This window comes from Fistularia commersonii, chromosome 3, assembly GCF_037954325.1.
Source record: "Fistularia commersonii isolate RoL2024-O1a breed Wild chromosome 3, RoL_Fcom_v1.0, whole genome shotgun sequence".
Classification (NCBI taxonomy): Eukaryota; Metazoa; Chordata; class Actinopteri; order Syngnathiformes; family Fistulariidae; genus Fistularia; species Fistularia commersonii.
The window spans coordinates 3,551,441-3,571,860 of record NC_141286.1 but is presented as its reverse complement, the minus strand read 5'-3'; the positions used below and the strand labels follow the sequence as shown (position 1 = coordinate 3,571,860).

At 38.2% G+C, this 20,420-nt stretch overlaps 1 protein-coding gene across 1 annotated transcript; it reads right to left on the bottom strand.

Annotated features, from left to right (window-relative positions):
• Positions 1 to 166: 166 nt before the first annotated feature.
• On the bottom strand, positions 167 to 16,459 carry foxn1 (forkhead box N1). The gene is made up of 9 exons (XM_086178366.1): positions 16,259 to 16,459; positions 14,273 to 14,402; positions 12,307 to 12,621; positions 11,370 to 11,468; positions 11,120 to 11,250; positions 9,275 to 9,371; positions 4,469 to 4,676; positions 3,135 to 3,551; positions 167 to 1,341 (listed from the first exon to the last, which is right to left on the bottom strand). Exons 2-9 carry the CDS (start codon positions 14,381 to 14,383, stop codon positions 1,073 to 1,075), a joined length of 1,647 nt encoding a protein of 548 aa, XP_086034492.1. The 5' UTR covers positions 14,384 to 14,402; positions 16,259 to 16,459; the 3' UTR covers positions 167 to 1,072.
• Between the last annotated feature and the right edge of the window lie 3,961 nt (positions 16,460 to 20,420).

Here is a 20,420-nt window from a genome sequence, read left to right as displayed (position 1 = left end):
TTGCCATGGCAACAGTTATGACTGCGCGAAATGATGTCACATGTCAGCATATTTCTGGGGGCAAACAACCATGAACACAACAACTGATTCTTTCTTTTAAATCTTTTTATTTATTTATTTTTTATATACAATAAACTGGCCACATGTTTATTTAGTGACATTTTTATTTGATTCTTCAAATGGTTCAAATTTTCATAAATATTTTGACAATACCTTGTTATTTTTCCAAGAGGAGATAGAGGGACTAAACACCAACCTCTGGCTTCTTTCTTCAGTGGCATTAGATTGAATACCCTTGAAATAGTCATCTTAATTGGGTTGAGGATATTTTAAAAAATTATAATTAAAAAGTCAGTGGGATTGCAGATGGTGTCCTGATACAAAAGCACATATGACAATCTTCAACTGCAATATGGAAAAAACAAACATATAATTCTTATTATTACACACACAGCGACCCTTTAACTAATATTAAAAGTCTCATTTTGAGAACAATTTTAAATCAGTCTAGAAGTCGTTTTAAGGCGGAGGGTTAAATCCAATATAAGTCATATTGTTGAAAAACAGATACATTCAATAAAATCTGTTATCGGACAAAAAATGCAAGCCAGTTAAATGTCCTAACATGAGTTATAGGTCACCAGCAACTGAAATACCTGTGACATTTGGCCTCTTCTGCATACTCAATCTTTACTAACTGACGCATACATATTTGTCATGTTGACACATAATAATTATCAGGATTTAACATACCGATTACTATGTCATAACAACCTAACATCACTTGGTAACAAAGTAGTTGCAATGTGCAGATATATAGCAACCTGCTCATATGACAAGTATCACCTCCGGGGGGAAAAAAATCATTATATTGCCACAATAAAGACACAAGAACTTGTTCTTCTTAAGGGCTCTGAGTCCATTAGGTGAATTGTTTATCATCAAATCCTCCACAGTTTATCCCCCAAATGACAAATAGAGGTTTCGGGAGTTAAATATCAGACAATCTAATCTAATACCGCCACAGAGTATCTGAAAGGGCAGTGAGCGGAGATTGCTAAGCAATCTGTGTTTACATTAGAGAGATGGATGCAGTGCAGGAGGTCAGATACCCAGACAAATTGTTCACCCCTGAATAAAATCCAGGATGCAGTCCGTTTATACGGCCAAGCTGCTCAAACCTCTCTCCTCGACCCGTGTCTTCTGCCTTACGCTGACCGACCGCGTCCTGGAAACAGGGTTCCTGCAGGGACGAAGGAGTGGCGGTGGAGACGGAGGAGGCGACGACGACCGGTGAGTCTGATGCCAGGCTATCTTCTCTCAACTCCTCCCACAGGTTACCTAGAAACCGAAGCACGTGGGAGAGTGAAACAGCAATAACAAAAATCCCGAAGCCCGTCGGCGTTACCAAAAGGTTTGTTGTTTCTGCACGGGCTCAAGCTAATTTGCCCTGAAAGCTGCAAAATTATAAGCTTCTACATTTTTAATTTAAGGGGAAAGAATGATTTTGAGTTTTTTTTGTAATGCAAACACTCTTTGAACAGTTTTAGTTTCATCAGAACCCCCGCAATTTTTTTTTTAAATAAGTCATTCTATCATGAAGTTCTTGCACGAACAGTAACATTGAGAAAGTACAAGAGAAACATGCTCTGCCCTTATATGTTCCCAGCGATTTGTTAAGAGGGCGCTCGCTCATTGTTTCCTCCTTCAAAGCTGAAATATAATCAAAGAATGATTGATTGCAAAAGATTAATTAAAAAAAACATATATATTCCACTGATGCCTCTAAAATGAATTGACTTATACAAATAAGAACAACTTTATTTGTCCCGAAAGAAATTGTTGTGCCAAAGTTTCAAGTAAAGCATAACAATAAGAAATAATAGTAGGAATTGTAAAAAACAGTAAAAAAAAAAGGGGGGGGATAAGAAATACAGATAAAACTATAAAGTGTGATCAAAGCAGGCTACCATAAATAACTCATATTTTCTTCTTTTATTTTGAAATCTTTGCTTTTGTAAATCCTGTCTTACATTTACATAACTGTGTCAGGCACAGTTAACGCTGTTTTTTTTTCTTTTCTATTTTTTTAAAGGGAAATCCCACCTTGGCTCATACTAGAATGTGTTGTTATTAGAGCAAGAACAATTGTAATTCCTTTAAAAATTGAAATTTATGACATATTTTAACTAGGTGCACAGCCATTGTTTTGCTCGCGCAATGCATTCTGGGTTGTTGACATAAACGGGTTGTTCTGTGTTAACTTTGGCTTTACGCTAGTGCTAACTTTAACTCGGCACGGTACCGTACATATGGTAATAATGCCACGTTGTGCTGCTTTTGGTTCAGTTAACAGGAGTGATACTAGTCTACACAGCTTTCCAGGGGACAAGAAGAGAAGAAAGCAGTGGGAAATTGCTTGTGAACGTGCACAACTTCCTATGGATCCGCCGCCGGATGCATTTGACATATTCAGCCAAGCCAAGCTGCTGAAAGAGCTCACCGGTGCTGCCAGTTTTAAATGAACACTAGAGCCTAAAGCCTCGCCTGCAGTTTTCTTTCACAAGCATGCAAAAGCTCCTCGGGAAACGAGTGAAGCCCGCTTGAGGAAACCCCACAGGCAGGAGAGGCTGGATGTTCTTCTGCAACCTGCTACTGCAGAAGAAGCACGTGATGATGAAAGACCGGCCACGTCGAAGCTGACGATGAGTCACCCAGTCAGTAAACACAGCAGGTCGGGCGGACGATGACAAAAAGCGGAGCTCCTTACAGCAAAACTCTCTCAGTTAGCATAGCAACGCAGTCGCCACACACACTTGCGACTTTTCCCGATTATCGCCCCTTAATTCGTATTCATTTTGGAGCTCATTTCGACTTCTATCTTCTGCGTTATCTAAAATGAATGGAACCGAGTCCAGAGCAACCCCGTGATGTCACCGCCCGGACTTAAACAAAAATGGCAACCTACTCGTGAAAAGTTTTTCTTTACAATTTTATACCAACTAAGATATGTGGAGAGATTTTATTATTGTTTTGATGTAGCTTGTAGCAAAGTTCAATCCATAGCATTCATCGTGACGTGATTGGTCATAACATTAAAAACATTCACTCGACACAAAACAGTTCTGTTTTACCTTGCCAATGCAGGTCAATGAGGCTGGGGTTGAGTGCGTCCACATCATATGTGGCCTCTTCCACCTGGAGGTCCTCCATGCTCCGAGGCCCGACGCCGCACTCGGCCTTTAGGGCGGCGCCACAAGTCGGGGGCGACTTCCCCGCTACGGGTGAGTTCACGCTTCCATGGAAGGTGGGCTGCCGTCCGCTGGGTGAGGACATGGGGAAGGGACTGTCGCTGTGGTTGGTGGGAAGGAAGCAGGAGAGTTGCTGCTGCAGGGGTGGAGAAATATGTGAATGTGAGAGCTGATCGGGTTGATCAGTTTGCGGCATCTGTGTTTGGACGCAGCATTTGGGTTTTGGAGCGTCGTTCGGGTTGTAAGACACCAGGGACCGTAGTTTAGACGGCTTCTCTCCCAGCAGGCGGGCCAGAACTTCTGCAGGAGGACAAAAATCAATATAACAATGAAAATCCCGCTTTCCGATATTTAGAGATATTTTTCTCAATCACGATTTTTTTACAGAAGTCTATTAAGCTGCAAGAGCAAAATTATTGAAGCGATTGTGACGGCCCTTTTTTCCATTTAAATTCTACCATATTAATATGGAATGTCCTGCGAAATTTGTTACATAACTTTCTTTTTTTTTCCCAATTTGAGAAATGCGGCGTTGTCATCACTGTCTTACCAGTCAGAAACAAAAACCAGAGCTGAAAATAAAGTGTATTCATCTTATTACATGTCATAACTGGAATAACTTGTGTTACTGTTCACACACAAAATTGCCCATTAAAATATATCTTCATTGTAAAATGTTTTAAAACAGCTATTAATTTTTATCTTAATGTATTTAAGAAAATATTCATTTATTCATTCATTAACTTGTTTATTTTCTACATTATTTTTCTGTAATCTATGCCTACCATGTCATTGGGTGAAGGACAGGGTTCGGCCTGAGCTGCTCAGTCATGGGGTCACATATATGTACAATTCAATATCCAACGAATTTTTAAATAAATAGAAAAGTCTAAAGTTGAAATATCTAAAATATATTTTTAAAATAAATAAGATATTTCTATATATAAATGTATTTTTTTATTTTACATATTATCTAACTACTTTATATATTATTTAATATATTTTATACATAAAATATATTTATGCTTTATATATATATATATATACATATAAAAATATATATAAAAAAGTTGAATATATCAATTAATTTATAATTAATAAAAAATAATATTATATATATTTTCTACCTGTCTCATGGCAGATCTTAGTACATCTGAGTCAATAGATACATCATTTTTTCAACAGTAAAGTGCAGTCAAGATGCTCCCTGGTCTGACCTGGTCTGGCCATGCTCTTCCGAACAGTGATGGGGTCTTTGCGCCGCCACTTGTACAGCTCCTCCTGCATTTTTCCCACTTTGGTGGGGTTGAGGGCCCACAAACAGCCTTTACGTGATGAGTTTCCGTTTTTGTTCTCCACTTTCTCGAAACACTTGTTCAAGGAGAGGTTGTGTCGTACGGAGTTCTTCCATCCGTCGGGGGCTGTCTGAAAAGGAAAGTGACTGAGATGTATGCATTTCTAAAGCTTTAAGGTGACTCATAAGAACATGAACACCAGTCAAGATTTTCAAGATAAGGATCGGACATTTGCACGTTTTTCGAATACATATCTTAATGGAAAATAAATTTAAGATGTGAAAACTTATGCATATAGAGTAGAAACATTGTGTCACTCCCACCACAGAACAAGAGGCAGATGATCGATAAAAGAGCATTTGATTTTTAACGTGAATTTGACATAGTTTAACACTTGGTCTCATTGTTTGGGACTTAGGTTTAACATCACTGCAGGTGTTGGTCTGCGTGGACAGGTAGGCTGGTGTTTAAACATATCCAAAGAGAAAAAGCTCTGCACCTTTTTGAATGCTATTTAAACTATACCATCTTCTAGCACATTGGTTAACATCTACCAATGACCACTGCAATCACAACTAATGATTGACAATGCACAACTATCTTGTAACAGCATGAGGGAGCCAGGACTACAGTTTGGACTACACCTGAGATTCGGTATCAAAAGGATACTCCCTGAACCAGAAGGTGTGTAGACCATAACTGAGAACATCAAACATTGAGCTGCTGAATACCTTTAGCAACAGAGATCCTTGAAAAGCTTGGCCACAAGATGACGCTCCCGGGAGAAAAAGAACAAGGCAACATAGAGAGATGCTGGTCAACTCTCAGAAAAGCGTGGAGAAAAAAAGGAATATTCAAGAAGTACAACAAAGTGTCCATTCCTGGTGGAGCTCGGGCTACTTGTCTCAACAGCTACTCGAGAGAAGGAGAAGAATAAATAGGTTGTTCTCGACTGAAACATCTCAGTCTTTTCTCAATGGCTAAAATGAAAACAGATCCGCCAACGGCTCAAGGAGCACGTGAAGGAAGGAGGCATCACGTAACATCGATGCTCAGCGGCCACTGGTTCTAAGAGGAATCTCCCAGAACAAGATCCACTAACCATTTCAATGGCTGACATCCAAAAAAGGGTATCGCGTATAAAGAGTTTGACAGCATCAGGCGCCTCCGTGAGCACCTGGCAGCAGGAACCAAAGCAGCTGATGATGGATGGGATGAATCCTCGGAGGTTAACCCATGGATGGACAGTCTTTATAATAAAGAAACCCTATTAAGAGTCTGATTTCATCCAAAAACAGGCCAATAAATGGCTTCTACCCCATTAGTGGTCGAGATGAAACCCCAAACGCCCCAAGAGTTAGCAATATGAAGAGTTATGACAATTACCAGCCACTGGTTTGGAAAGCTGTCGCGTGGGTCGTGAATGTCAGAAAGACCGGCCTGGGCATTGCAGGAATTAACTAAATGAAAGCTTAAAAATTAATGCCAAACACTTAAATGATATATGATGATATCAAATGTCATTCTATTGATTGAATAGTAAAATGTGGTTAAGATAAGATAAACTTCATTGATCCCCATAGGGGAAATTTCTTTGTCACAGCAGCATAAAAATAAAAAAAGGAAAATAAATATGAATATATATATAAATAGAGAGACAGAAGATAGCAAGACATCAATGAATACATAGACAGCAACAACATCAGGGTGAAAAATACACAACCAGAACTAAACCACAATATAATATAAATAGAGTGACAATAGCTATGATAAGAATAAAACAAAAATAGGCAGGATATGTGCGGGTTGGGACCAACAAGGATAAGAAAGTTCAACTCCATGTGATCAACACGTATAATATTCTGATCCTCAGCTATCCATCCAATATAGTAACCTTGCCAAAGAAACTACTGATATCAAGAAAAGTAAAACTTCGAATGCTGTTTGCAGGGTTTCATTCCAAGTTCAGCATAAGAAGAACATTACACCGTTTCTTCATCAAACACCCAAGATGAGAACATACCTTAGCCAGCGGAAAAGACAAACATAGTTGAAACATAGTTGTGAACAACAAGTAACAGTGAAAAGCGGCACCAGTGGTGTTTGGAGACCTCCGAGCAGTAAATCCAAAACTGGGAGATTTGGACCAACAGGTCTCAACATCTAAGGTCTCTGTCTGGGAGCGCACCGCTGCAAAGATATCAATGTTGTAAACTTATTGTTATCTTTTCAAGAGCTATTTCTTTTTGTGAATAGAACCTGCATCTGTCTCAGCATCGTTGCTGTTGTCCAGTAGCTTTGATAGGATGGTTCAATGGCCCCGTTAATGTTTACAAAGTATTCCAAGTTTGTTGTCAGGACAGCAGTCATGCAAGGTGAAGTCATCAGCCTGATCAACTTGTTCCCAAAGTAGGTCTGAACTGTTTTTTGTTTTCACAGATAAACCAAAATCCACCAGAAATTTGTCACATTTCTGACAATCAAAGATTGGACCGGGCGCTCTCACCTGCATATGCTTCGTGGGATTAAAACTAGCTTTGACAGGATGATTTAATCATGTAATGGTAAATTTAGTCTCCTTTACCTGTCGGACTTGATTCCCCAAATGACAAAATACACTTCCTCCACATACATGCACAAAGACACGCCTTGTTTCTAATTATATGGCCTTGTATAACCTCACACTTTCACCCTGCAAACCAAATGATCTGTAGCTGCAACTGCCTGCTCACAAGTCCAGGATCTCTATATTGTTTCTTTACTATCAACAGCTTCTGCAACAATGGCAGCGAAAGCCAGTTTGCCATTAGAAACACCGTAAAATGAAAGGCAGCTGCTAACAGTTCTTGTAGTGGGAAGAGATACAAATAAAAAAAAAGTTCCTCGGAGACATACCACAATTTAAATGCATGTCCATTTCATTCCTCATAGACTACTTCAAATATTTGACAGCGGGAGAATATGCACCAAATAAAAAATACATATATCAAGTGGAATAAATAGCACTGGCAAGTAATTGAAACTGACATTTATACTTAATGAATGTACAGAACAGATATTCTATTCTTGGCGTTTATTTTGTTAATAAACAAATTCAGTCAAATTGACACATTCTGACAAACTATTAAGATGTGATTAAAAGTAAAATATTACTTTACTAATATTTAAATTTGATCATTATTAATTTTGCACATTTAAAGTATACTCAAATGCAGTTTTTAACATTACTCTCAATTCCTGATCAATAAAGATAAATATGTAAAAACATAACATACGTTAATTATATTATATTTTATTATATTATATTATATTATATTATATTATATTATATTATATTATATTATATTATATTATATTATATTATATTATATGAGACGGGAAAAACTTGGCTTTTAATTTTGAGGTCTCCTTCTGGTCATGTGACATGACGTAATACCGGAAGTACACGGCACGGATTCCTTTTTTTTTTTGTTTTTAAACTTCATTCGCGGCAAAACGCCGAAAGGTAAGTTTCTGTACCGCTTCGCTGTGCCGGCGGTGGGAAACAGCACACTAAGATAAAGTTCTCGTCTTGGATTTTAGCGACTTAAATTCAGTTAAAGGTGAAACAGAGGGAAAACGGCACTTTAGAATAATTTTCCTGAGGGACTGAACTTTAACAGAGGTTACTAGCCATTTCTTTGCGCTGACCTGGTTGGAAAGCTAAGACAAAGTACACAAGTCAAGATAGTTCGTGGAGTCACTGTGTTTTTCCCACCATTATTTCGTGATTATAACACTTTAAAACCCTCAACTTAGTGATGTTTAGTATGTGTTAAACTGTAGGCCATCAGGTGCCCGCGAATCTGTCCTGTAGCTCCGGTTATATTGTGAAACCACCTCCATTTTATTATGGTGTTCATTTTACTGTCTTTTTATTTCTACATTTAGTTTGGTCTGTGCTGTGGCTTCTGTTGGCGTGCAGGGAATAAAACTTGCCATTTTTATCTTGCTATGTTTTGTGTAAAGTTAATTCCCCAAAAGTTTGCTTGTGTATGGTTGGTGTGAAGGTGTAATACTTAGTATTTCCTCTGGGGTGTCGCAGCCACAGCGGACTGGTTACACTTATGCTTTCTTATCAGGATCTCCATCCTTGTCCTCTCTATTACTTTTTTTTTCTTTTTTTTTTAATCAGAAATCAACATATGAATGCACAATATTACACTTATTTTGCTTTCTTGTCAGGTTCTCCATCCTTGTCCTCTTCATTGCTTTTTTTTAATCAGAAATCAACATATGAATGCACAATGTTACACTTATTTTGCTTACTTGCTAGGTTCTCCATCCCTGTCCTCTCCATTGCTTTTTTTTTTTAATCAGAAATCAACATATGAATGCACAATTATGCCTGAATTATAACTAATTAAAACTGACTTATTTCTGCACATATTTCTTCCTTTCTTCATTAATGCTTTTGAATACCTCAACCTTTGCAGTACTTCTAGTGGCCTTTAGGGGATAACATAGTTTATAATGTTTCTATTTTGCATGTATGAGATTCTCAAATGAGATACTCAAAAGTATTAGAGATAGTCACATTTTTTTCATGCTATTTCCATAATAACAGTAATATCCATTGATTGGTATACTTATATTAAATATTTGTGTTTTCGCAGGACACTATTGTTGAAAGAGTCCTTCGTTTGTTTGAATTTTACATGGAATAAAAAAAGCCTGAAGGTGGGGTACCTTGAAATAAGGGAAGTGTTCAGTCATGAAGCTGTAGATCTCACTGACGGGTAGGCTTCCCGTTCTGCTGTTTTTCAGAGCCATGAAGATCAGAATGCTGCAGTAAAGACAATAACATGAGACATATTACAAATTGATTTTGAAAATAACATCACTATTTTTTACAAAATTGACGAAAAAGACAAGTTACAGTCTATGAGGCAACTATAACAGCAGCGTGGATTTGTGTAGTTCTGATGATATTCAACCCAAGAACGACTATTTTGTGCATGTTTCCTGGTGCTTTTAAACCCCAAAGCAAACATGATGCTGCAAGTGTTTTCCACAGAATCTGGGTAAGACCACAAAAAGTGAGGGAATGGACAGAATGAATGGACACTGGACATGCCCCATGATATGGACAAGTTGACCTAGGTATTTTCAGATCACATTTATTCATTTGATTTGTCAGTTTGCTCCTGAATGCAGCTGTGAGTCATTTGAATACAATGAAGTCAGTGTCATAATTCAAGCAACAGTTGCCAAATCAGTTATTTCTGTGGAAAACTACATACGTCATCCTTAGTAAAAGGGATTGTTTACGCTGACATTTTGCATTTACAAAAAGCAATGAGTGAATATGTTCAGCCCTTCAATGTGTACCTTAAGATAACATGCATGTGTCCTTGTGTTTCCAGAGATCAGTTAAGTAATAATATCAAACTTAGGCACATTGGGATGGCCTTTCTTTCAGCCAAAGTGCGTGCCAACAGCAATCACAAGATGTCATATGATCATTGAATAATTAGCAGCCTTTATATAATTATTTGAACAAAACTTAGGAACAATCATTATTTTAGACCGTGAAGTTTCTATTTTTGATACATTGGTCAGTGTTTAACGTGGTCTTATTCTGCTTGCCATCGTCTGTACTAACTAATGTGTTCACATTTTCTTTACCTTGTGCTTTGCCTAATAATTGTGTTTTATCTCTAATGCCCTGTTTGGTTTAACTTTCTTTGTTTGTCTGCGTTTTGCAAACTATTTTGATTGTCAGCTCCGCCCTCATATTGTCACCTGTACTATTAGTTGACATTTTATTTCAAGTGTCACATTCTGGTTCACAGCTTGTCAGATCTTTTCTTGATCTCATGCAGTTTCCGAGCCAACTCTTTAATACCTTTTTAAATTCATCTCCTGGCTGTCAGGAGGTGTCAAACAAAAAAAATCATTAGTTGATTCGTGCTGTCCAATTAAAATCATTATTATCATCATCAACATTAAATCATAGTTTCTCTTACTCTGTCACCATGAAATGTATGTTCTAAATACATATTTATCTATTTGGATTTTTTTTTTTTAATTCACTCCAATCATAATTCAAGTACTTTATTCCCCTTCATTTCAGGTATGTGTTATACGAGAATGTTGTCCATTTGGACAGATCAGCATATTAGTAAACAGTTGCTTATTTTCAATTCATTTGTCTTCATATCTTTTGCTTCCTTTCACTAGGGTACAGTACATTAATTTATTGTATATATAGAATTCATCAGACTGAATTGGTAGAATAAAAAGGCTTCATCTGACCGCAACCACTTGAACATGACACTTAAAAATCATGATTTTGAAGACAACTACTGTGTCTCAGTCAAGCTCAGCTACTCTTTACCCATTTTGTTATTGGCAGGTGAGAAAGAGGAACTGGAAACCTGTTGCACAGACCTCCCACATATTGTGCAACCCTACGATGAAGTTTTTCCTGTTGTTATGATATCACAACGGCACAACTTTTATATGGTTTTTCAGTTAGGTAATTGAAAATAAGGGGAAGTCAGTGCCGTCCATTAGACTTGTGATTGTCACCTGTACGAGTAAATTGGCTTCGGAAAAACGGCCTGCATTGAATTCCTTTGATTTCCTTGACTGGAGAGCCTTTCGAATGAATATTTCGAGCTGTTGGATTCTTCATTAATGGAGAACAGCGCAGATGACACCTGAAGAGAAAACACACACACACATTCAAAATATGGACGACCTACTTTTTTTGTGTTCACCAATTATTGCCATTGTGATAAGCTTGGCATATAACGTGATCCCGCCGTCACATTCTCACCTCCTGAAGGGAACTCGATGAGCCATAGGGCGGACAGCTCTGAAAGTGAAAATAGGATCCCTGTCTTGGTCCAGCTGGTCCCTCTGTATTTGAACAGTGCTAAATTTAATAAAGCAAGCCAGTTAGTACATCAATACACAAGCCAGAAAACAGATGATTTTGGAGTTAATATTTGTGCAAATGTCAATTCTTTAGCTTCTCATCTTGAGCCGAGGACACACTACAAGATTTTTTTGCCTGATTTTTTTTTTTTTTTTGCCTGAGTCTGTACCAGTCAGCACTAGTTTGGGACTGTTGGCATGGTTCAGGCGTTTGTTCGTGTGTGAGGGGTAAAGACCCAAATCAGTGACTGTCAAGCAAACAGACCCGTCTTCAATTGCAGTCAATCAAACATGTTTGAAATTTCAAGCCGAGTTGAGTTGTGTGTGTGTTGATTGCCAACCCAACTGCAAATACGTGTAGCCAGCAGCCAATGAAAAGGTACAGGAGGCAGGAAATTGCATCAGAAGATGACAGGACATAGTGGGAATATCAAAACAACAAAAAAAAAAAATGCAAAGGCAGAACTGTGTCACACTAATGGTGGAAAAGCATCATTCAAGGATGATGCACAAACAGCAACATGCTGGTTTACCTTCCAAACTGTCACTCTTAGAGACATGGTCACATTTGCGCGACAGTTCGATGCAGTGAGATTAATCGATCATCTAGTCTGCGATCACTCATCGGGCGCGGTCAGTAACTTTTGTGATCCCGTCTTTGAGTGTCCATAAAAAAAAATCTGCTGAAACCAGGTGGTTACTGTGTACTACAGGTCTTTTCGAATTAAGTAACGGTGGTGAAAGTTGTGTCATGTGTCCCCGGCTTTAGACAAATGGACCAAACCGCTGACGTGCAATTGTTTCAATGTATGAAATTTCAGTCCGAGTCTGGAAACCTGAGTGCTGTCATATTGTTTCCAGCTGATGGATGGATCGTTGCTTGAGCTGTGTGTCGGAGAGTAACAGTCGAGGCCGCACGCTTCCTGCAGGCAGCTGAGGGGCGATGAATAATATCGGAGGCAGCCTGCCGCCAAGGCGCCGTCACTGAACTGTCGCAGGTACGGTTGGAAGCGGGATGATTCACTGATGCCTTGACCCGACTCTGAACCGGCAATCCTGTCAACGCTGAGGCCCCTCTTCACAGCTGAGGTCTTTAAGCTGAAAGTGTTGCTCTCGTGCAGTGAGAAGCAGACATTACTGCCATCGTTATTCTGTGGAGTTACCGTTAGGATAGAAATATATTATTACATGTTGTTTAATATGAACTAGTTTCAATGCATAAATACACACTCCAGTTTAGACAAGGGGAAAGAAAGCGGACACGTTATCCTGGCATTCCCTTATGATCGTTTAAAGAAGAAACGTAATGCATTAATACTTGGGAATTACCACCATTACTTTTGAATTTACATAGTTTCCAGTTTTACATGATATGCAGAGCTTTTGCTTTATGGAAGGAGAGCGTGACCTGACAGTGATGGCTTGGCTGATATCTAACATTAGCTTAAGTTATTCATTCGGTTCTTATTCATACCACTTATCTTACATTCAAGGTCAGGGGGGCGGCTGAAGTCTATCCCAGCTGTAAAGTTTGGGTTCACCCAAACCGGCCGCCAGTCAATCACAGGACCACATATAGAGACATACAACCATTCACTCTTTCATTCACATGTCTGGGCAGTTCAGGGTTGTCAATTAACTCAATGAATCTGCTGCATCTTTTGTGACAGTGGCAGGAAACCGGAAAACCTGGAGGAAACCCAGGCAGACGCACAGAACATGCAAACTCCACACAAGAAGGCGCCCTGAAGGAATCAAACCAAAGAGCTCATTGCCTCAAGTCTCTTCACTATTACTAAATCATAAACCACAACTAACTAACCAACCGTTTTACATGATTCAAGTAAAGAAGATGTGGTCTTATTTTTCAAACAATCTAAACGTTGCAAAGATCATATGACTCTATTTAATCAAAAAAACACTGCTTTTGTGCCTGGTTTTATTTTAGTGAATTAAAATTTCAAGGATTCTTCTGCTCCTTGACGGGTCAGATAAAGACATATGTTGGTGATACTCTTCCATGGAAAAGTAGCAAACCTTTGACTCTACAATAGTTACAAGATGTGTGGCTTGTGTTTTGTGTTGATTGAGTCACAAAGGGGGGCCGGAAACACTCCATGTCAAATTTAGGTGACTTAAAAATTTCCCAAAAGCTGTATCCAGTTGGTTTTTATATGTGGAGCAGAGAGAGAGAGAGACAGTAATTGAATTTAGCATCACATAGATGGTGCACACGTTCAACCCTAATATAAAAGATCATTGAGCGCAACTGTAGGTACGGTTACACAAGTGATGTTGGACAAGACGTTGAAGTCTCTTCAACAGATCACCTTCAGCAAACAAACCGTGTGGTGATGCAATGTTGCTGTGGTGCTGTTCGCTAACCCACCCATCCTTGTCAAATGTTATTATGGTGTTTCACCTCTCAGATGAGAGGCATTAATATAGCAATCGCTGGTGCGCTCTTCAATTAGCCACAAGGCAGCTCTTGGCGGTAAAAGAATACCACATTGTGGTGATGGTAAAAGAATGTTGTTTTGGTAAAAGATGGTATCGGTGGTAAAAGAATACCTTCAGTTGCCCTTCAGCTGTCCAGTGTGCAGAGATGCCATGCAAAACCTCCTCCTTCTATCACATTTCCATGACATCTTTAGCTTTGTTTTGAGTTATAATGAGCCAACTTTGTCTTATCATGTTTTGTTGTGTCTTTTGCCAAGAAAAAGTGGTCATGGACTTCATCCAGCACTTGTTTGTCTCTAAGTATTGGTGAGTGAGTGAGTGAGTGAATGAGTGAGTCACTACCTGAGGTTGTGCTATCTGTCGGCATGATGTCCCTCGGGACTCGTTGGTATCCATGTTGACTTGAGGGGCCAAGTGGTGACTGTTGGGGTTATATGTTGCAGAGTTGGACATTTTACACCAAAATCCACTCCTGTGGACAGAATTGAAGAAGAAAACATTGTATTCGGACCCGATTTGCTCAAAGTTTGTCAACTTCAACCCATATGGGACGTCTTCAACTGCCGTTGCTTGATGTGATGAAGCCATTGGTATTAGTTGACAAAGTATTCTGAGCCGCTGCAGGTCATCTTTCAAAAGTACATTAAAAACATTTAAACACAAGAGCGGGCCTATTTGGGGGAGTTTTTTCGGAGTTGAAAGTGATGATATCTGATCCAACCAGAAGTGAGCGACACGTGGCCCACGTTCCATTAACGGTAACCTCAGCCCTGGCATAAAGCACGCTCATTAAAACTGCCAACAAACCGTGGCTGCCCAGTCTTATAAAGACAAATAACGCTGAGGCTGATAATGTGAAATCTGTGAAATCAGGAACAATTAGCAGCCCTGGTACTTACTGTATGAGAGGAGGCTCAAGTGTCAAGGTGAATGCTGAGAGATTGCCTTTTCACCTCTATGACAACAAATTGTCTCAAATGCTTGACAGAAAACCCGCTTCCAGTCACGGACAGAGGCACTTACACCAAGTCAAGTGGAAAATGCAGCAACAAGCAAAAATGAAAGTCAGAATTATTATTATTTTTTACTTTATTGCAAATTAAACAAGTTGACCACAACTTTTAGTCCATCAGAGGTAGAATTTAAGTATTCATCAATAGTTTCAAGAATATCCAGAGGTTCAGGACTCATGTAGCCCTCATGTTAACAGTAATGATAAGGATAAAGATGATGATAAAAATAACAATCTTGAAATAAGAATAATAATAAATTTCAGGATATAGTAATATTAATAATAATTTTGATGCAGATTATTTTTATTATTATTATTATTATTGTTGTTTTTGTTGTGATGGTGATTATTATTATTATTGTGGTTGTTATTGTTATTACTTTTATTATTAGAGCAAGTATTGTCCTTTTTCCTTCCTGTCCTTTTTTGTCACATTTAAGTTAAATAGTTATATTGCTACAGTGCTTACATATGACAATCTCATTAAATCTCATTATCACTTTTAGGGCATGTCATCGCACCAGCCGCACATATTGACTTGAACCCGAGAATATAAAAAAGAATAAATCAAGTTAATATAATCTCACAGAAAATGCTCTATTACCTTAACTCCAAAAAATATGTATGCCAAAAAAGATAAATGTAAGACATTTAATTCTAAAACAGTAAAACTTAAATTCTCTTGTGACAGTTTTGTGTTCTACACGGATTTGGAAACACATGGCAGACTGACCAGACAGCACATCTGAACCAAAATTGAAGAGGTGACAGTTATTCTTGGTGCCCATCTATTTTTCATCACTGTTGAACATCTAGTTTAAGCCTGCTCAACAGATATTACTTTTACTACCTATTTCAAGGTGTTTCAACATGTAAGCGGAAAAACAAAAAAAAATTCCCAGCCTGTCCCAGATGCTGAATGTCACTAACATGTGCCAACAACATCCTCCTTTTGCACCTCTATGAGGCAGCGCAGACAGGTCCTAATGTACAATTACCTGCTGTTGTAAGTTAATTATTATGCAGTTTTAACTATGTGACGGCTATGTGATTTGGCGTATTGAAAATTGTCCAAATCATAGAATGTGCTGTAATATCTAATTTTGTTTGTAAGAATATGCATATGAAACATTAGAACTCCATTTTATTGTGTTGATCTACCGCTTTGCTGCATTATCTCCGAGCTGTGTTGATATAAGAGAGAACACGAGGTGACAGATTCGATAAGTGATGACAGCAAAGGAAAACAGCTCGAGATAGGTTCATCTCAAGGTGCAAAAGAAAATAGACAAATCTAAATTATCAAATGAACTTACCAACTCTCGAACTCAGTTAGAAACAGCTGCTCTCTGAGGGTTACAATCCAATATCTCCTTGCAGAGCTAAAATCTCTTTGCTGAACTTCTGAGTTCCTCAGAGCTGCAATTAGATTGACTGTCGAAATGTGTGTTTAAGCAGTTGATGGGCTGGTTTCACATTTTGGCTGCAGAGAATATTATCTGCATTGTGTATGTGTTTGCGAGTGTGTGCGCGCATGTGTGTGTGTGTGTGTGTGTGTGCGTGTGTGTGCGTGTGTGTGCGGCACTGGTCCAGGCAGGAATAAGATATACTGTACAGTGAAAGCCCAACCTGCTGCAACAGGTTTCCTAGAGATCTATTGGTTCAGTCATTGGCAGCTGGCAGCTCTTCCTCCCTTTATCATTCTTCACCCGACTGAAAAGATATTTGTTTGAACGGGACATAAGATACACTGCGGATCACAAAAAGCCGGTGGCAAAGAGCAAACCCTGGTGCCCTGATTTCTGAGCGGTGTTAAATGTGATCTTGTCGCATGAAACCACGGCGCACTCAAATAACCACACGCACATGTAAACGAAGGTTACATCCGTGTTTTAAAAGCGTGCAGGAGATCAAGTGGGGATACATGTCAAAGTGAAAAAGGAAAATATGACATTGCATCTTTCCACTATACCTTAAACGACCTTTCGGTGCAAGAGGGTGCGGCGGAATGACATAGAAACATAGGATTCATTACAGCGAATGAATTCTTGTGTTACAAAGCAAGGACTCACAACGCCTGTGGCTCTTTACAGCAAAATCTTAGTTCCTGAACATAGTGTAAATCAGGTGACAAGGGTCACAGAAGTTGAAAGTTGCATTGTTTGCCATAGAAATCTTCACATTGTTTTTCTGCTTTGCCTAATCATGTTTTGTAATAACAGCGCTTTCTTAAATGTTAAAAGTAATGGTCCGGGTCTCTTGATACCTCTTTTGTCATCCAATTTGAGGGCTGTTTACCAGATCAAGTCTTCTATTCCTCATAACCCCAGTTGACGTAATTGACATTTTGGCCACACAAACATTCTAAATGGTAAATTCACCTTCTGATTTTATATGTTATATATCAGAATCAGAAAATTAGTATAAAGAAAAAATTTTGTGCCCTAACAATTGTGGGGCACATGGGGTAGCAGCATCAAAGTTGTGAAAATGAAGAGTAAAATAAAAAGAAAAAAGAAAGAAGTGAATCATATATATGTGTGTGTGTGTTTAAAAAAAATACAATGTTGTGAAAATTATTATATATAATTATATTTATATAATCATAATTATATTTACATATTTATATAATCATATATGATTCTTATATTAAATTATATAATTATATTACATTATATTTTATGATTATAATGATATTATTATATTTATGTATATAGTTATATATGTCATGTAATGTGTTTTATAATTGGAAATTGTGACTTATTATTTTTATTCAAAAAAAATGTTGGTTACTCATTTTCTCATTTACGAGCGAATCGTATGTCTAAATGTTTGATGAACTTTGATCAACTCAGTGTTTTGTCGTTCCTAAAAAAATATCTGCCCACAGAAGTTGAGTAGCTACTATTTGTGCTCCAAGATTAACCTTTTAAGAATGTTGCTTCTCTGGCCAAACACACCCTTCTTGAATACCATGGCTGCTGCGGTGACTTCAACAACTGAGGGGAAATATGTGACATGACAAGCCTCGGGCCATTATTCACTGGAAAAAATAAAAAGATATAAATGCAAAACAAAAGGGCACCTGTGCTCTATATGCAAATTTAGATCTGTTTTTTGGTTAGGAGCTGATTGGTAGATTAAACCGGGCTCTTTTCAGTATTGTCATGACACAAATGGATTAAATTCAGAATAACAAAAGTTTTCTTCCATCTAACTCATCAGTTATGCACATATAAGTATATCTATTAAATACTTCTATATAATAAATATGAAGTGGGAAATCCGGTGAAGGAACTTCATCAGATAGCTCGAGATAGACAAATAAACTGAACTATCGCAGCCTTCATTCCCTCGACACAATGGGAATAGTGCCATGGGAATAGTGCCATAATCCAAACTTGAAACAATAACTGAAAATATGAATAAATTATTCCAAATTCATCTGAAACATTTCACATGAACTCCTGAATTAGTCATTACTGGTATGTTGTTTTCTTGAAATATGTAAAACAACAATCAATTTGAGCTCCAATTGGTAATAATATATCAAAAAAAAAGTCATTGTATATAGTGGTATATATTTACAAAAATAATCGTGGCCTAGAGGAAGATTAATGGGTGGGATGAAAAAGGATATGAAGTTGGTTGGTGTAAGAGAAAAAGGTGGAGAAACGAGGGTTAGATGGAGGGAGAGGATACACTGGTGACCCCTGAAGGGAGCGGTGGAAAGGAAATGAAGAAGATAAACAATATTAATATAAATATCGACAATATCCAGTAATGGTCATTCGAAAGTCGCCTTTCTCTGCTGACACATTCTGTTGCCCTGCGTGCGCGACAAAATCGACATGTGAGTGTTTTGGTTTGTGTCACATGAGTTAAATGCCTGATAATTGTCACCTGAGGAGATGTTTTAAAGGCCAGTCTTGCAGGAATAAAACACACTCCTGATGATACTAATCCCCTTGAATATCAATGGGTATTTGTGATGATGTAGCCGATAAACCACTCCATCCAACCACAATAAATAAAACATCCAACTTTTACATAATTCAGTTGCGGCAGCCGTGTTTAGGATAGGGAAGAACTTGTTTTTTTCTTTGTTAATTTCTTGACGTGACCAATTAGTCCTGCTTGCTTAAAACATGCTCTGATAGAGGATAAGTCTGTACAAGGAGCTACTGTTTAATCTCACACTGAACAAAACATATGGGGAAAAAAAAAAACAACTCAAAGCTCAGACGTTTGACAATTTGGTGCCCATGATAATAATTTAACAAGGACGTCCTAAATGTGCGTCATAAAAAATTGCATTCATTTATTCATTCATATTTAGGCATTTTCAGTCAATTCCGAAGGCGCGAATCATAAAACGAGTCCTGGGAAATGGTCGCAGCTTATGGCGCTTTCGTCACCTTGCCGTTCGAAAGCACTTGGCGCTGGAATTCCCATGAAGCCATTCATTCACACACAGACACACTCGCTCGCCGATGATGGCGGAGCTGCCGTACGAGGCGCTCAACAGAATACCGGGAGCAACTTGCGGTTCATCGTATTGCCCGATGTGGCAATACAGATCTAATTGCATATGTCATACAAAACAGGGATTTATGAGATGAGAGGAAAGTCCCCGAGGCTGCGAGGGTTATCACTGAATACCTTTGGCACAGGCTGATCATAAAATGTGCAGCTGTTTCCACCAAATAGAAAGTCAGCCCACTTTCAATGCGATCACTTAACAGGTCAGCAACAACGGCATTTGTTCAAATTCTTAATAAACTTAATAAGACAATTAAGATGTCCCCTTACCTTTTAAAGTGTAGATCCATCGAGTTTTACGTCTGATCCCGAGACACCGGCAAGACCAAGAAGTACCTTTATCTCTACATGAGGTTTTCAAGGGTGTTTACCGGAAGAAAAACAGATAAAAAGCCCAACACAAATGAAATGTTTTCAATCAGTTCCCCATAAATGATGTGCCTTCCCATCGGTTATTTTTTGCTTTTAACCCATGCTGACCCCTTTGAAGGGATTTGCCTTCTGTCCTTTTTGGTCTCTTAAAACCAGCCGGACCCTGTTGTCTTAATCCTATGGAAGCCAATGGGATTGGACTGTAGCAATAAATTAAATAATAGTGTGTGTATTAGTGTGTACTTGTTGCCTGGGGTCCGGAAACAGATCTTAACTTTCAAAACAAAGATGCAGGATAGCCAGGCACTCTGCTAAATTGAAAAATTGACCAATTATAAGGGTGTGTCATTTATTCTCAAGAATGTAACACTTTCAAGAAAAAGCCATTTTAACTGTAAAAATCACTTAATTATTTACTTGTTTTTCTTAAGATTTATGACTGAAACAGCTGTTTTTTTGTCATACATTTTGAAAGGATTTTTTTAAACTTCTTCAAATCCAGATGCAACCCTCATAGATTTCACATAGATCTCTCACAAACTGGACTCTTGAAACATTTAGTTT

Bases quoted from the DNA above. Each gene is read 5' to 3' on its own strand.
- foxn1 (XM_086178366.1), bottom strand. From the start codon at position 14,383: ATGTCCAACTCTGCAACATATAACCCCAACAGTCACCACTTGGCCCCT. The intron at 3,552-4,468 runs GTCAGACCAGGG...GTCCTCCTGCAG, and splicing joins GAAGAGCATGGCCAGACCAG to AAGTTCTGGCCCGCCTGCTG. The intron at 1,342-3,134 runs GTAAAACAGAAC...TTCGGTTTCTAG, and splicing joins CATTGACCTGCATTGGCAAG to GTAACCTGTGGGAGGAGTTG.